We start from the raw sequence: 12,511 nt of genomic DNA on the forward strand, positions 1-12,511 counted from the left end.
AACGGCCGACATTGTGAGCTTGGAAGAGAGTGGCCTTTGGCTCCGGGCCCAACGTCGTGAGCTTGGAAGAGGCTGGCCTTTGGCTCTCGGACGTCCACCTGCCCTCGGGGGCAAGGATGCAGGAGGAATAGAGAGGTTTCTGGAAGACTGAGGCCTGGGCAGTTCAAGGTCAAGGACAGTCAGCCTTGAGGCATGACAAGAACATGCCAGCCTGTGACCTATGGTCACGAAGAGGAGTTCAAAGAAATGGAGCTGAAGGAGGAGAGCGGGAGGACCCCCGCCCGACGCCCGGAGAAGGGGCCTGGGTCAGGGCAATGTCCTGGGCTGTCGGAGAGGCACGAGCAGGATGGTGTTGTGGCGGGCAGCCTTTGGGTCCTCCTCGCTCTGCCATTCCCTGCGTGACCCAGGGCAAGTCCGTTCGCCTCCGTGGGCCTCAGTTTCCTCACCTGTAAAATGAGGGTGTCCTAAGGGGCTTCAGAACTTTTGGCCACTTCCCAACCTTTCACATTTCAGTTTGGCTGCTGGGGAGGTGGGCAGGGGGCCCAGCCACACCCCCCACAGTCGTCATCCCACCTGCCGGCCTGGGCCCTCTGGTGGCCTCATCTCCAGATGGGGAAGGTTTTCTCTCCAACCTGAAACAAAGTGGAGAAAAGGGATGAAATCCAATGTTCCTGATTTCCATTTCTTGAGCACTCAGGGATGTTTCCTCACAGTAACACAGCAGGGTGCTTTTCCACACTGCTCCATGGAGCACACCCCTCCCTTTCAACACAAAACCGTCAGGCCTGGCCCAGAATCCCTGCCAAGCCCTGGATGGTGGGTCTTCCTTCTGCTTCAGACCCAGGCCCAGGGGAAGCCAATTGTCCTTTATGCCAATTTCCCTGAGACCTCCAGTCTACACCTGGAGAAGAGGACTTTGCTGAGCGTCCACTCTGTAAGCTGGCTGGAAGGACGGCTGACACCTTGGGCCACGTCTGATTTTACTTCACATTTGAAACCACTGACTCTAGGCCATGCCTCAAAAGGAGTCACAGTGAAAATAAGAGCAGTCACCGACCGCATTCAGGCTCTCTACAAGAGTTTGGGGGAGAGGACGCCTCTGCATATACCCCACGTCTACTGGATTCCATGGGGAAAAGACCCTGGATGGCGTGGCCCATGCAAGCCCAACGGATGGACTGAGCTGTGTCTGGACGGACCCACCATGGCCTTTCCGCTACCCAACCTCGCGTCACCGAGGCTCTGCGGATACGGAAACCTCTTCTTTGTCACCCAGAACCCACATCAGAGGGAGAAGCCAGGAGCCAACCGTGTGATTAGAGACGGCCGTGTTTGCCACTGAAGGGCCCTCCCTCTCTGGTACCTTTGGAGAGGTGGGGTCTTTTTCGGAGGTGACAGTCCAGCTCAGGGTGACGGACATATGCCTCCTCCACACCGGGTTTCTCTGCAGCACGATGGAGCCAGTGACCACATCTCCGGCACGGACGGCCAAAGGCTCGTCCAGCATAAATAAGGTCTGTTTCCAATGCGTTGTGCTGTGAGCAAAGGCATCACCGAATGAGGACCCCTCCCGCTCCCACAATAACTGGCTGAACCCTGGGGTGCAGCGCTAAGTCAAGCCATGTGGGCCTCAGTTTTCTCATCTGTAAAAGGGGTGACTAGAAGAGATTCCCTCCTAAGGTCCCTCCTGCTTCCCAAATCCTAGGATACGATGAGAACTCTTCAAGAGCTTGGCTAGGGACACAGGGTCTAGTAGAAGTTTTCTCCAAAGAGTTGAGGAACAGCAGAGAGAGGGCAGGAAGACCTGACCTCTGCCGCCAGCTGGCACCGACCTGCTCTGGCGGACGGGGTTCCCTCATCCGGGAGCTCCCCAAGGCCTGGCACCAAACCCGCATTTGTGTTTGGAGGCAGAAGGGACGAGCCGGTCAGGCTGTTCTGCCGCGGGTGACGGCCTCCCGCCTGTCACGTGTGACGGTCTTGGAGGTGCACGGCACTGAGAAGTTATGGGCTTGCTCGGGGTCACGCAGGCAGAACGGTCAAAGGCATGACCTGGACCCTCCCATTTGTGACCTTGCCGCCTCCTGCCAAGGGCCTGGTATTCAGCAGACACTTAATGTGTGCTTCTAGTTATTTTAATACGTTATAGTTCTAGCCTGCTTTTCTAGCTTTTGAAGAATCAGCGTTTGGAACTTAAACCAAAGCCCCGGGCTCTTCATTCCTTTTTCCTCAGTTATGCCCCAAACCGCTTCTGAATCAAATTGCCTGACAAAGCCAATACAGAAAAGCAAACAGCACTCCGCCACAGGGTGCCACGCGGGCTGCCTCCCTGCCACCTCCCCGGGGTCACCGTCCCAAACACTCACGGGTCCGTGGGGCCTGTGCTCAGCACCAGCTGCGGTCTGTCTTCTCCCACACTCTGGAACTCGACACTGAACCAGGCAGAAAACCCGTGCAGAGTTCCGGACCTCCTGATGCAGAAGCAGAGGTCGCCCTTCATCTTCTGGGGGGAGGGAACAGAGAGGGAAGGGTCTGCAGCCACGGCCCGATGTGCGTGAAGAGGCAGGCAGGGGAGCGGCCCACCCAGCGTCTGCAGGCAAGGCGCTCATGGGCCCCGGGCAGGGAGGGCTGCCCATGTCAGAGGACGGCCTGCGGGGACGCCAAGGCCGGGCCTCTCTCTCACCTCAAGGTCAGGGATCTGCACGGTTTTCATGTCCAACTGGAAGACGGGACGTGGGTCCGAAAGGCACTCTTCCGGCTCTAAAGTATGATTGTACTTGGGCTTGGCGAAAAACTCCCTGATGGCCAAAGATCTGGTCGAGGTGGAAGAAAGAGCTGGAATCAGGTCCTGCGACGGCCGCCGGCCCCAGCCCCAGCAGGCGTCTCCTCCCTTCCTCGCCCGCAAAGGGACCCAGCTGTGTGGGTGTGGTGTCTGCTTCCCCAGGCGTGCCCCAAGTGGGGCTGGCGCCGGGGCTCCACGGCACGTGCAAGCCAGAGAGAAGACACCGCTCCGACGTCTGCTGGTGCCCTCTTTACAAACTCCGAGTCACGTGCCATTTGACCGCCCCTCCCCTTTCGGGTCAGGGCTTCCCTGTTCTGCCTCTCTCACACCAGGACATGGGGGGCAACAGGGACAGCTGATGCGCATCACGCTCAAAGAGCTGGGAGGCGTCGTCGGCAGTCAGCAAACAACTGGGCCTGTGGACACCCGGCCTGAGAGCGCGCTCACGGCCTCCCTCCCCTCTCCTTGTCGTCTCACCCTGTCTGCTCCCGTATCAGGACGGCAGCAGCCTCCACAGAGACAGCCACACCCCCAGCCAGGACCACAGACTTTTAGTGGACACTGAAATCTCTCACTGCACCCAAGGGGACAAGGAAGAGAGCACAGATGGACCAGGGCGCATCTCCCAGCCCAAAGGTGGGCCCTGGGGCTAAACACCCCCGATGTAGGCTGAACTGCAACAGACACCCCCAAATGTGTCCCTACCCAAGGGGAAAGAATCGCTGCAACATCTCCAAGAGAAAGATGGAAGCCTTCTGATCCAAAGGATGGAAGGGGTCGCTGGTTCAGTCTCATCCCCAAAGAAGGGGGCACAAGAGAGCCCCTGAATGATGATGATGATGATGATGGGGGGGGAGGGTGAGAGACAGGGAGACAGAGACAGAGATAGAGACAGTGACAGAGAGAGAAGAGAGAGGGACAGGGAGACAGACAGAGAAAGAGAGCAACAGAGAAGAGGAGGAGAGAAAGAAGAGAGACAGAAAGACAGAGACACAGAGAGAGAGGGGGAGACCGACAGAAGGACACAGAGACAGAGAGGTGGCCTTACATGGGGTGCGGATGGAAACTGAGGGATACATAAGGAACACAGAGTAGAGGTAAGAATGAAGGCAGAGATGTTAACGACCCCGTGCAAAACCTCTGAAGGCTGGTGTGGTGAAGCTGGAGACCAGCCACCCCTCCCCCCACACGAAGACCTCCATTCTGGAGCCGGGAAGGGGCTCGGGGGCCACCCCTCTTACAGGCCTGAGCTTGTGGCCCAGAGCAGAGCAATGATTTGCTTGAGGTCACATGAGAGTAAGTAACAGGAGCGGGATTTGAACCCAGGTCTGCTGCCTCTTTCCCCCGGACCAGGCAGCTCCTGTTTACAAGAACACACAAAGCCATTCCAGGCAGCCCCTTCTTTGCCCAGCCCCAACGATGCCTTCATCCCCCGGCTGGGGTTTCGCGAAGGCTACCTGATGGCCCCCGTGCCTCGACGCCCACTCCCCCATCTTGGCACATGCTCAGGGCCTTGGCAGCTGATCGTGGACGAGCGCTGGAACACAGCGAGCCGACTGTGCGCATCATCCATCAGGCTATCGAGAGCCCTGCCCGTTTCAGCCCACGCAGCAGTCCTGGTTGGCCTTGTGGGGAGCTCATTTTGGGGCCACTCACTTTAAAGAGCTGAGGTCGAACTCGTAGGCGTTGTCCCAGAAGAGGACTTTGTGGTCATAGTCCTTCTCAGCACTGCAGGGGGCGAGGTGGATCACAGCCGTGGTTGGCCAAATGACCCCATCAGGGGAAAGCCACTTGTCCCTCGCCAAGAGCACAGACTCAATCATGAACTCAAACTACAGACAGAGGGAAAAAAGACACAAGTGAAGCATTGAGTGTGGACCTGATGCTTCTGCTCCGTGGTCAGTTACCCTGACCCCTTCCCTGGCCCCAGGTGGCAGCCACGTCCAAGCTGCCTCTGGCCAGTCAAGGCCTGGCCTAGCTTGAGCCCTCCTCCCACCGGCTCCTGTGAGGCTCATCACGGAGCCTCAGTCAAGCAGGTGCTGCTCCCGGGGGCCTCTGAGGAGGGTAAGGCCCGCGCCGCTCCCTGCACTCGCTCCCGGGCTGCTCCTCACCAGCAGACACGTGCCCATCCACTCTGACACCAGCACATCCACCTTCCCCGGCAGGGTCACGTCCTCCACCTTCTGCTGGAAGACAGTGATTTTGTCTGCAAAGCCATTGTGTAGCACCAGCTGCTTGGTGTGCTGGGCCATCTCACTGGCCTCCACGGCATAGACCTGTGGGCGTGGAGAAGGGCACCCTCACTGCTCGGCTGGCACCCAGCATGTCAGTGCCAACACTCCTAAATGGGTCTTCCACCTTGTCTGTGAGTGGTGTGTGAGAACCACGGCAGGAGCCGAGGGGCCCAGGCTGCCCCCGCTGCTCCCCCTGGGCCGTGTCATCTCTACCGGTTAAGGATACTCGGCTGCCAGTACCTGCGTGTGATACCACAACTCTCACACTGCCTATCTCCGTGAGTTTTTGCGAGAATAAAACAGTGGAACAGGAGCTGGCCTTGGGTGTACATCTTGTTCCTGTTTGCTACCACTGAGACCCTCTAAACTTGCTAGAGATCTGTGAGATCATGGAGCCAGAGCAGAAGGCCTTGAAGGCCTGCCCATTCTCAATCTTCTGACCCCCGGGTGTAGAAGCCTGGCATGGAGGCACCGTCTCAACCGCGGAACGAGGCTCTCGGATGGAGGAGACACAGGAGACCAAGGGGAGGGAGTGCCTGGGCATCCGTGCCCACCTTAGGCCTCCTCACACGGGCCGTATGACTCCAGAGCCAGTCACTTAGCGCCCTAGGCGATGCTCTGCTCAGACTACCAAGCTGCAGACAAATGGCCCGTTTACACCTGAAGACAGAGATCCCCATCTGGGAGGTCGGGGACGATGGCTCATACCCCTCGTGCCTAGGTAAGGGCCTCACAGCCAGCAGCTGGGGCGGGTGACTGAGCTCCCTCCACCCAGAGGCAAGGCTCCGCCCGTGGCGTCTGTACTCACTGCTCTGGGCCGTGCGTAATGGGCACAGAAGAGGCTGAGGATGCCCGTGCCGCACCCAACGTCCAAAATCACTTTATCTTGCAGAAATTCTTTGTGCTGCAGGATCACCTGGTGGTACACAGCTGTCCTCGGCTGATCTGACAGCATTTCCAAGTGGAGTCTCTAAAGGAAACGCATGCCCGTCTTGGTGCTGGTCAGCTGAGGTGACCGCAAATGCCACCCATCGTGACCAAGACTGGAGGGGGCAGAAAGCTTCTTTAGGACACAGGAAACAGAAGGTCAAAGAGAGATTTTCACACAAAGACGCGTTACCAGGGCTCCATAGCTGCCAAAGTACTCCTCGTCTTGCCACGTGTCTTCAGGCTCCGGGTCTTCCAAGCTCTGCATCACGTAGCTGGCGGGGATGTACCCGCAGCGGCCCTCCCGCTCGCCCCACCACCACTCGGCCGTCACCCGCCTCAGCACCAGCAGCTTCTCTCCCCTGCAGAAACTGAGCTGGAAAACAAGAGGCAGGAAGGAAGTCTCACGAGGCCAGAAACTGCCAGATGGAGCCTCTGAAGAGAACTGCTAAGGCCGTCCCTCCCTGGAGCGGGGCCTGGACACAGGGGCCACCGTAAGTGAACGTGAAGGTTGACTTCCTGGGGGCCGGGGTCTAGGCCACACTGCTGCGGCCATCACTCCGGGCCGCAGGCCCAGAACCGTGTAAGATGCGGAGTAGGACGCCCCACGAGCCACTAATATCAGCTTCGACTGAAGGTTCCTGTCAACCTCGGAAAGACCGGCAGCTGGACAATCCCCACGCAGGGCTGCCCATTTTCAATGCCCGGGTGCCTGGCGACAGGGTCAAGAGCTGGTGAAGAGGAGACGGAGGCAAGTCTGGCCCCTCCAGACTCTGGGTGCGTCCTCTGACCCAGGCCTCGAGTCCTCCAGGGGCGTCATGGGGCAACCCCCCACCCCCATTCTGCTCATCAGTCAGGACGCTGCTGGAAAGAAATGCCAACTGGCCAGCTCGGCCCGCTGAAGAGAGGACTCGGGCAAACGGGACATGAACTTCCTAGCTTCTGCTTGCAGCCCAAAATCTAAAGACTGAGCCCTTCCCAGCTCATTCTGGCTCTGGAGGGCGATTCCTCCCTGCCTGTGCTCCACGTCCCTTCTCTGTCCCGCATTCCCAGCCCTACTCCCCCAGTCCTGCAGAGGGTGTCCCCATTCCCCCCCCAGTCCTGTCAGAGGGAGTCCCCACCCCCCCAAGTCTTGCAGAGGGTGTCCCCACCCCCTCTTCCGGATGCCACGCTTTTCAGCTGCTCAGACATAAGTCCTGTCCTGTCCTGGACGCCACAGTCCATGCCCAGGGAAGCGTCAGGAATCCAGGTCTGATGTCACAGCCGGGCTCGCCCATCGTCACCTGTGTCTCATCCACTGCTGTGTAGTCTGCGATGGCCACGAGCTCCTCGGGCTCTGCACTCTCTTTTACACGGTCTTCATCATCCCGTTCTTTGGTTTCTCCCACTTTCTGCACAAAACCAAGGCAAAGAGATGGGGGCTGGGCTGGAACGTCTGGGCAAGGATTTCAACAGAAATAAAGGCCAGTAAAGGCCAGTCACCTAATGGTCACTGCTGCCCCATCTTGCTACAAGTGTCCAGGTGGTGCTTAATAAACGCTCATCCCTTCCCCTCCCCCATCACAGCTCGTGAACAAGGGCTAGCGGGCAGGCGCCACCATTTCCGGATGCCTCTTAATGTGTCTCGAGGGGCAGATCCGTCGCATGCGCTCAGACGACAGCTGGTGGCCAAGGGCGCTAGGACCGCCGCCAGCAGGCTTCTGTTTGCCTCGAGGAAGCCCCAGGCCTCTGCTTCACCTCCACTGGTGATCGGGGTGTCTGTTGCAGGGTGACTTTTGCAGGATGTGATGGACACGGGGAGTCCGCTTGCTGTCAGCCTATAAGCTCAACATCCAGTCTGACCCCCTCTGAGCCCACAGGCCGCCAGCGGCTCTATCTTCTGGGACTTGAGGGGCTCCCACCATCCCTGGTCAGCCCCATCAGCATCCTCCCAACGTGGCTGCTGTGGGCGGTCTCAGGGCTCATCTGCCCCCACACATCCAAGCTCCAGATTACCTGTGCCTCCCCGGGGGCAGCGCCACGGCGAGGGGCCACAGCTCTCCTCGGCTCTGGCCCGCTGGGGTCCTCCTCTTCATGTTTCATCTTCTTTTGGCTTCTAACATTAAAAGAGAGAAAGCACTGATGGTTAACTACACTTATCACCACTCTGAAGTCTGTCCTAAGCCCCGCCCCGCCCCCACTCCCCCTGCCAAAGCAAAGCTGTGAAAGAAGCAGGTCTGCACTTGCTTCTCCTCCAGGAGAGCTAGAGGGAGTTTACAATGTGCGTCTTGTCTCGTCTTGTATTCTGCTCTTGTCTCGTCTCGTATTCTGCTTGCCAGTCACTGCTGGCCCGGCTGCCAGGTACGCAGGACCTGGTGCAGGGCACCACGGGAGCGGGCCACTGTGTGGTCAGCAGCACAGAGGACCCAGGCAATTCTGATCCTGCTTTGGCTTCCTCTATCACAGGGTGACCTTTGCACCGGAGGTAACAGAGCAAACACAGCTAGTGGGGAGGGGGTACCCAAGAAGGAAGGGTCCGGCCGCCCTGGGCGTGCACAAGTCCCTTGGCCCAGATGAACCACGTCCACTGGAGCTAAAAGAACCAGGCTAGGTCACTGCTGGGCCACTCTTGGACACACTTTGGAGACAGAAGGACAAAGGCTCTGTTTTCCACGAAAGGGAAGAGACTGGGGCAAGGTCCTCATCTTTTGTGTGTCCTGGACCCCTTGGGCAGGCAGCCTGGTGAAGCCTACGGATCCTTCCCAGAACCAGAGGACACACAGGGTTACAAAAAACAAGAACAACAGACAACTGTATGGAAACATGGTTAACAATAAAACAAAACAAAGCTAAAACCCACGGACTAGAGGCCAACAAATCTGAGTCCGATTCCTGGTAAAATCACTAGAAGATTGTCAGCGAATGCCTCGCCCAGGCGTGGTGCTCACGAGAGCCAGCACGGCGGCCCGCGAATGGAAGGGGCTGCCTGGGGGACCCAGGGGCGCCCGTCCCTGGATGTCTCTGCACGGGGGCTGGAGGGCCACCTGCCAGGTCTCCTTTTTGCAGTCCAAGTGGGCCTCGATGACCCCTGAGTGCTCCTCTCAACTCCGATGCTGGAAGACCAGTTCAGGAGCTCTTATATGAAGCCAACTGACTGGCCCAGGGTCACACGACTCATCCATCAGGGGCAGAGCTGGGGCTTGAACCAGTATCGTCTCCATCCCCCCCCCCCCCCCCCCCAGCCTTACTCGGAGCCACATGCCTTCTGTGTGGATGGCCCTCCTTTGAGAGCTACAGAGAGATAAAGTCCCTAGAACCTTCTCGGAGCAGCTGGGGGGGGGGGGGGGGCCTTGCATCCATGGCTCAGACAGGCTAATCAGTCCGGGCAGCCCCAGGCAGAGACAATTAAGCCTCATTAAATCAGCATTTAAGGAAACCCACTTGCAGGTTGCATCATGGGAAATTAGCAAGGAGGGGCCTTTTCCCTTGCCACTTGTCCAAGCCTCTGGGAAGGAGTTTTATACGAGTGGCCACATATGGAGAATTGACTAAGCCTGGATCCTAAAAAGAGGACAGCTCCAGCACCGTGGGGTGGGATTTTTCAGAGACCCAGGAGGATTATCACTCATCAGTCTGGGTCTCGAGATGGCAGTCGAATGTTAGTGGTGAGAAGTCAATTAAGAGTGCAGCAAGGAGCTGTTTCTTCTGGCACAGACTGGAAGATGGACAGCAACCCACCACTGCCCTCACCTAAGAGTCTCCTCACATACAGACTCTTGGGGCAGCGTTCGCAAGCTAAACATTATTCAGAGTAACTGTGGGAAACAAAGAAAAGAGGCTGGCTATTCACAGTACACAACGAAAGAACAGTGTATGTACTGGAGGAGAATGTCTACTTTTGAGCTAGAAAAGGGCGCCATCATCTCATCCTCGCTGATCTCAGTAACCAAAGACATCTGCCATTGGGCCAGACAGGGAGAACCCTGCCAGGCCTCCGGCATCCTCCACCTGCAGCAGCGAAGGCTTTTGGTTCCTGTAAGTGGCGAGAAGGAGACGCTGAAGGTCTGTGCTGCGGCAGCCAAGACCTTCCGCTCCCTTAGGATAAGCTGGCTGAGCTGTGAGCCTTCAACACCAGGCTCTTCCTAAGGGGGGCGGGGTGGGTAATTCCTGGTGCAATGGGGGGGGGGGGGGCGGGGGAAGGGACACTAAGGCAAGGCCAGCGAGGGCTAACCCCAGGAGCCGTGCTGAAGGTGCCTGTGGGGTACCTGGGGACGCTGGGCTTTTGGCCCCTTCTCCCACAGTAGTCAAGGTGGCCCCCAACGCTGTGGATGACCGGTCACTCAACAGGGATGGTCTGGGGAAGTTCCATTTCAAGAAGGGCCTTGCCAAAGAATGATCCTTTGCCAACATTTTTGGTCCAACTAACAAATGTCTGTTAAGGTCCGGTAGGAGGTGATGAGGGTCTGCATCGGACTGGGGGCCGTGTGAGTGGAGAGGACACGGGAGAGACGCTGGGCCGGCAGACTCCGCCAGACCACCTCTGATCCACCTAGACTTGGGAGGCAGTATGGTGCAGTGGAAGGGGTGCTGGTCTGTTTGGAGTCCTGGGTCCTGGGTTTGAATCTGGACTCCCTCATTACCTCTGCCACTGTAGGCAAGCCTCTCCCCCTCTCTGGGCATTAGGCAAAGCAGGGGGGCTGGTAGACACCCTCTCAGAGGTTGTCCTCTGCAGGTCTGAGTCCATGAGTGCTTGGGGTCAGAGTTCAAGGGCAGGAGGCTACTGCTGTAGTCTCCAACCCTGGGTCACAGACTCCTCAGACAAGGGGCATCCAGTCCAACCTCTTCATTGGACAGATTGGGAAACTGAGGCAGGGAGAAGTGAGGGTCTCAGCGACCTCTTTGACTCCCACCCACCATCATTCTCACCCCCAGCAGGAAACTCGTCGTCATGGAGACCGCGTCCTTTGGGTAGCCGGCCAGCAGCAGGGCCCTCCCTCGCCTCTGCCCCTTCCCCCTCCCCTTTCAGCTCCCTCCTCGGCGCTGCCTTCCCCAACTAGACTGGAAGCTGCGTGAGGGCAGGCGTTGTCCTCCTGGGACTTGTTCTCCCCGGAGCTTAGCACAGCGTGCTGTGGTGGTATGCAGTGGCGCTTCATAAATGTTAATCGTGCTGTATGTAGCAATGGGCATTTATGTAGCTCCTACTGTGTACCGGGCCCCCCTCCCTTTAATAAACAGGGAAACAGAGGCAGCCGGGATAGGGGCCGGGGGTCTCAGAGAAAAGCCGGTGCGCCCCGTCCTCCCCCCGCGCATTTGACAAATGAAGAAACTGAGGCAGCCCCAGCTTCTCCTGTCCCCTCTCCAGACCCGCTCCTGTCACGGGTGGGGAAACTGAGGTAGCCCGGGCCGGCTGGCCCCACGCAGCCCCCTCCTCCCACGTCCCCATCTTACCCAGGAAAAGGAGGCAACTGCCGGGACCGCCTCTGCCTGGGGCAGCCTGAGCGCCGGGGTCAACTGCGCAAGCGTGGGACGGCGGGGGCGGGGCCTCGGCAGGGCTCCACCCATAACCCCCTCGCCCCGCCCTCCCTATTCCCCCGGCTCCTAGGAGCGCCCGAGGGACCCCACGTGACTGTCTTAAGGCGCTTGCGCACATCCTTCCATCGCTTCCCGGTCCCGGGCGGTGGTGGCTCCTCCTCGGAGGTCTGCGCGTGCGCGCGGGTCGGCTCCTCCCCCCCGCCTCTTTGGCCGCCTCAGTTTCCTCGTATTTAACCTTGGATGGGAACCCGGGGGTAGTCGCTCCTCTCTCCGGAGCCTCCGTTTCCCCGTCTGTCAAGTGAGGGGCCGGACTCGCGGCGGCCTCGGGGCGGGCGGGACGACCGTTTCAAGCGCTTCGGGGTTTGCAAAGCGCTTTGCGTCCGGGCGGCCCCGGGAGGGGTACGCGGTGGGGGGGGGCGCCTTAGCATCCCGCTTGGACAGACGGGGAAACCAAGGCAGACCAAGGCACACCCAGGCCCGTTGCGTCCCCCCGCCCCAGCTGTGGGACCAGGGCCGGCCGCCAGGCCTAAGTTTCCTCGGGTGTAAAAGGAGACCCCGCGGTGCGGCCTCGGCCTCTGCTTAAGAAACCTCCGGGAACGACCCCAGCCCCTCCCCCACCCCTGCGGCCACGCGGCTCCCGGGCCTAAGTAATAAACATTGCAGGTAATCGACGCGATGGAATCCTAAGCGCAGTTGGCAGCAATGCCAGGTGGCACCGCAGCGGAGAGCGCGCTGGACTCAGAGCCCTACCAGCTCCGCCCGCCTCAGTTTCCTCGTCTGGAAAATGAGTCGGAGAAGGAAAGGACGACCTGCCGCGGCGTCCCCGCCAGCCCTGAAGAGCATGCTGAGCGGGACGAGGGTCGCGCTCTCTCAGTGCCAGGCGGTGCCCCTCTCCAGGCCTGCCAATGGCGGCCTTCTCGCCCCGAACCACAGCTGCCAGCCTTCTGGCCGTCCCCTCTCTCCGCAGTAGGTGGCGGTAGAGAGCAGCGAGCGCGGACGGCGCTCGGCGGGGCAGCGGCTCCGGGCTCCCGGCCCCCGGCCCCGGCTCCCTGCCCCCCCG

At 59.3% G+C, this 12,511-nt stretch overlaps 1 protein-coding gene across 5 annotated transcripts; it reads right to left on the reverse strand.

Moving 5' to 3' along the window:
* Nucleotides 1-354: 354 nt before the first annotated feature.
* On the reverse strand, nt 355-11,417 carry PRMT2 (protein arginine methyltransferase 2). 5 transcript variants are annotated; one of them, XM_027857427.1, is made up of 11 exons: nt 7,936-8,102; nt 7,224-7,331; nt 6,134-6,316; nt 5,822-5,983; nt 4,891-5,055; nt 4,436-4,611; nt 2,681-2,810; nt 2,364-2,500; nt 1,364-1,535; nt 574-632; nt 355-446 (listed from the first exon to the last, which is right to left on the reverse strand). In XM_027857427.1, the coding sequence occupies exons 1-10, from the start codon at nt 8,020-8,022 to the stop codon at nt 600-602; spliced, it is 1,353 nt and encodes a 450-aa protein (XP_027713228.1). In that variant the 5' UTR covers nt 8,023-8,102; the 3' UTR covers nt 355-446; nt 574-599. The 5 variants fall into 5 exon arrangements, with proteins under 5 accessions (XP_027713228.1, XP_027713226.1, XP_027713227.1 ...); XM_027857425.1 differs by adding an exon at nt 11,368-11,417 and having other exon boundaries at nt 358-632; nt 7,936-8,035; XM_027857426.1 differs by adding an exon at nt 10,185-10,868 and having other exon boundaries at nt 358-632; nt 7,936-8,035.
* Nucleotides 11,418-12,511: the final 1,094 nt, after the last annotated feature.

The sequence above is a fragment of the Vombatus ursinus genome, unplaced genomic scaffold (genome assembly GCF_900497805.2).
Source record: "Vombatus ursinus unplaced genomic scaffold, bare-nosed wombat genome assembly UNPS02012147.1, whole genome shotgun sequence".
NCBI classification, from domain to species: domain Eukaryota; kingdom Metazoa; phylum Chordata; class Mammalia; order Diprotodontia; family Vombatidae; genus Vombatus; species Vombatus ursinus.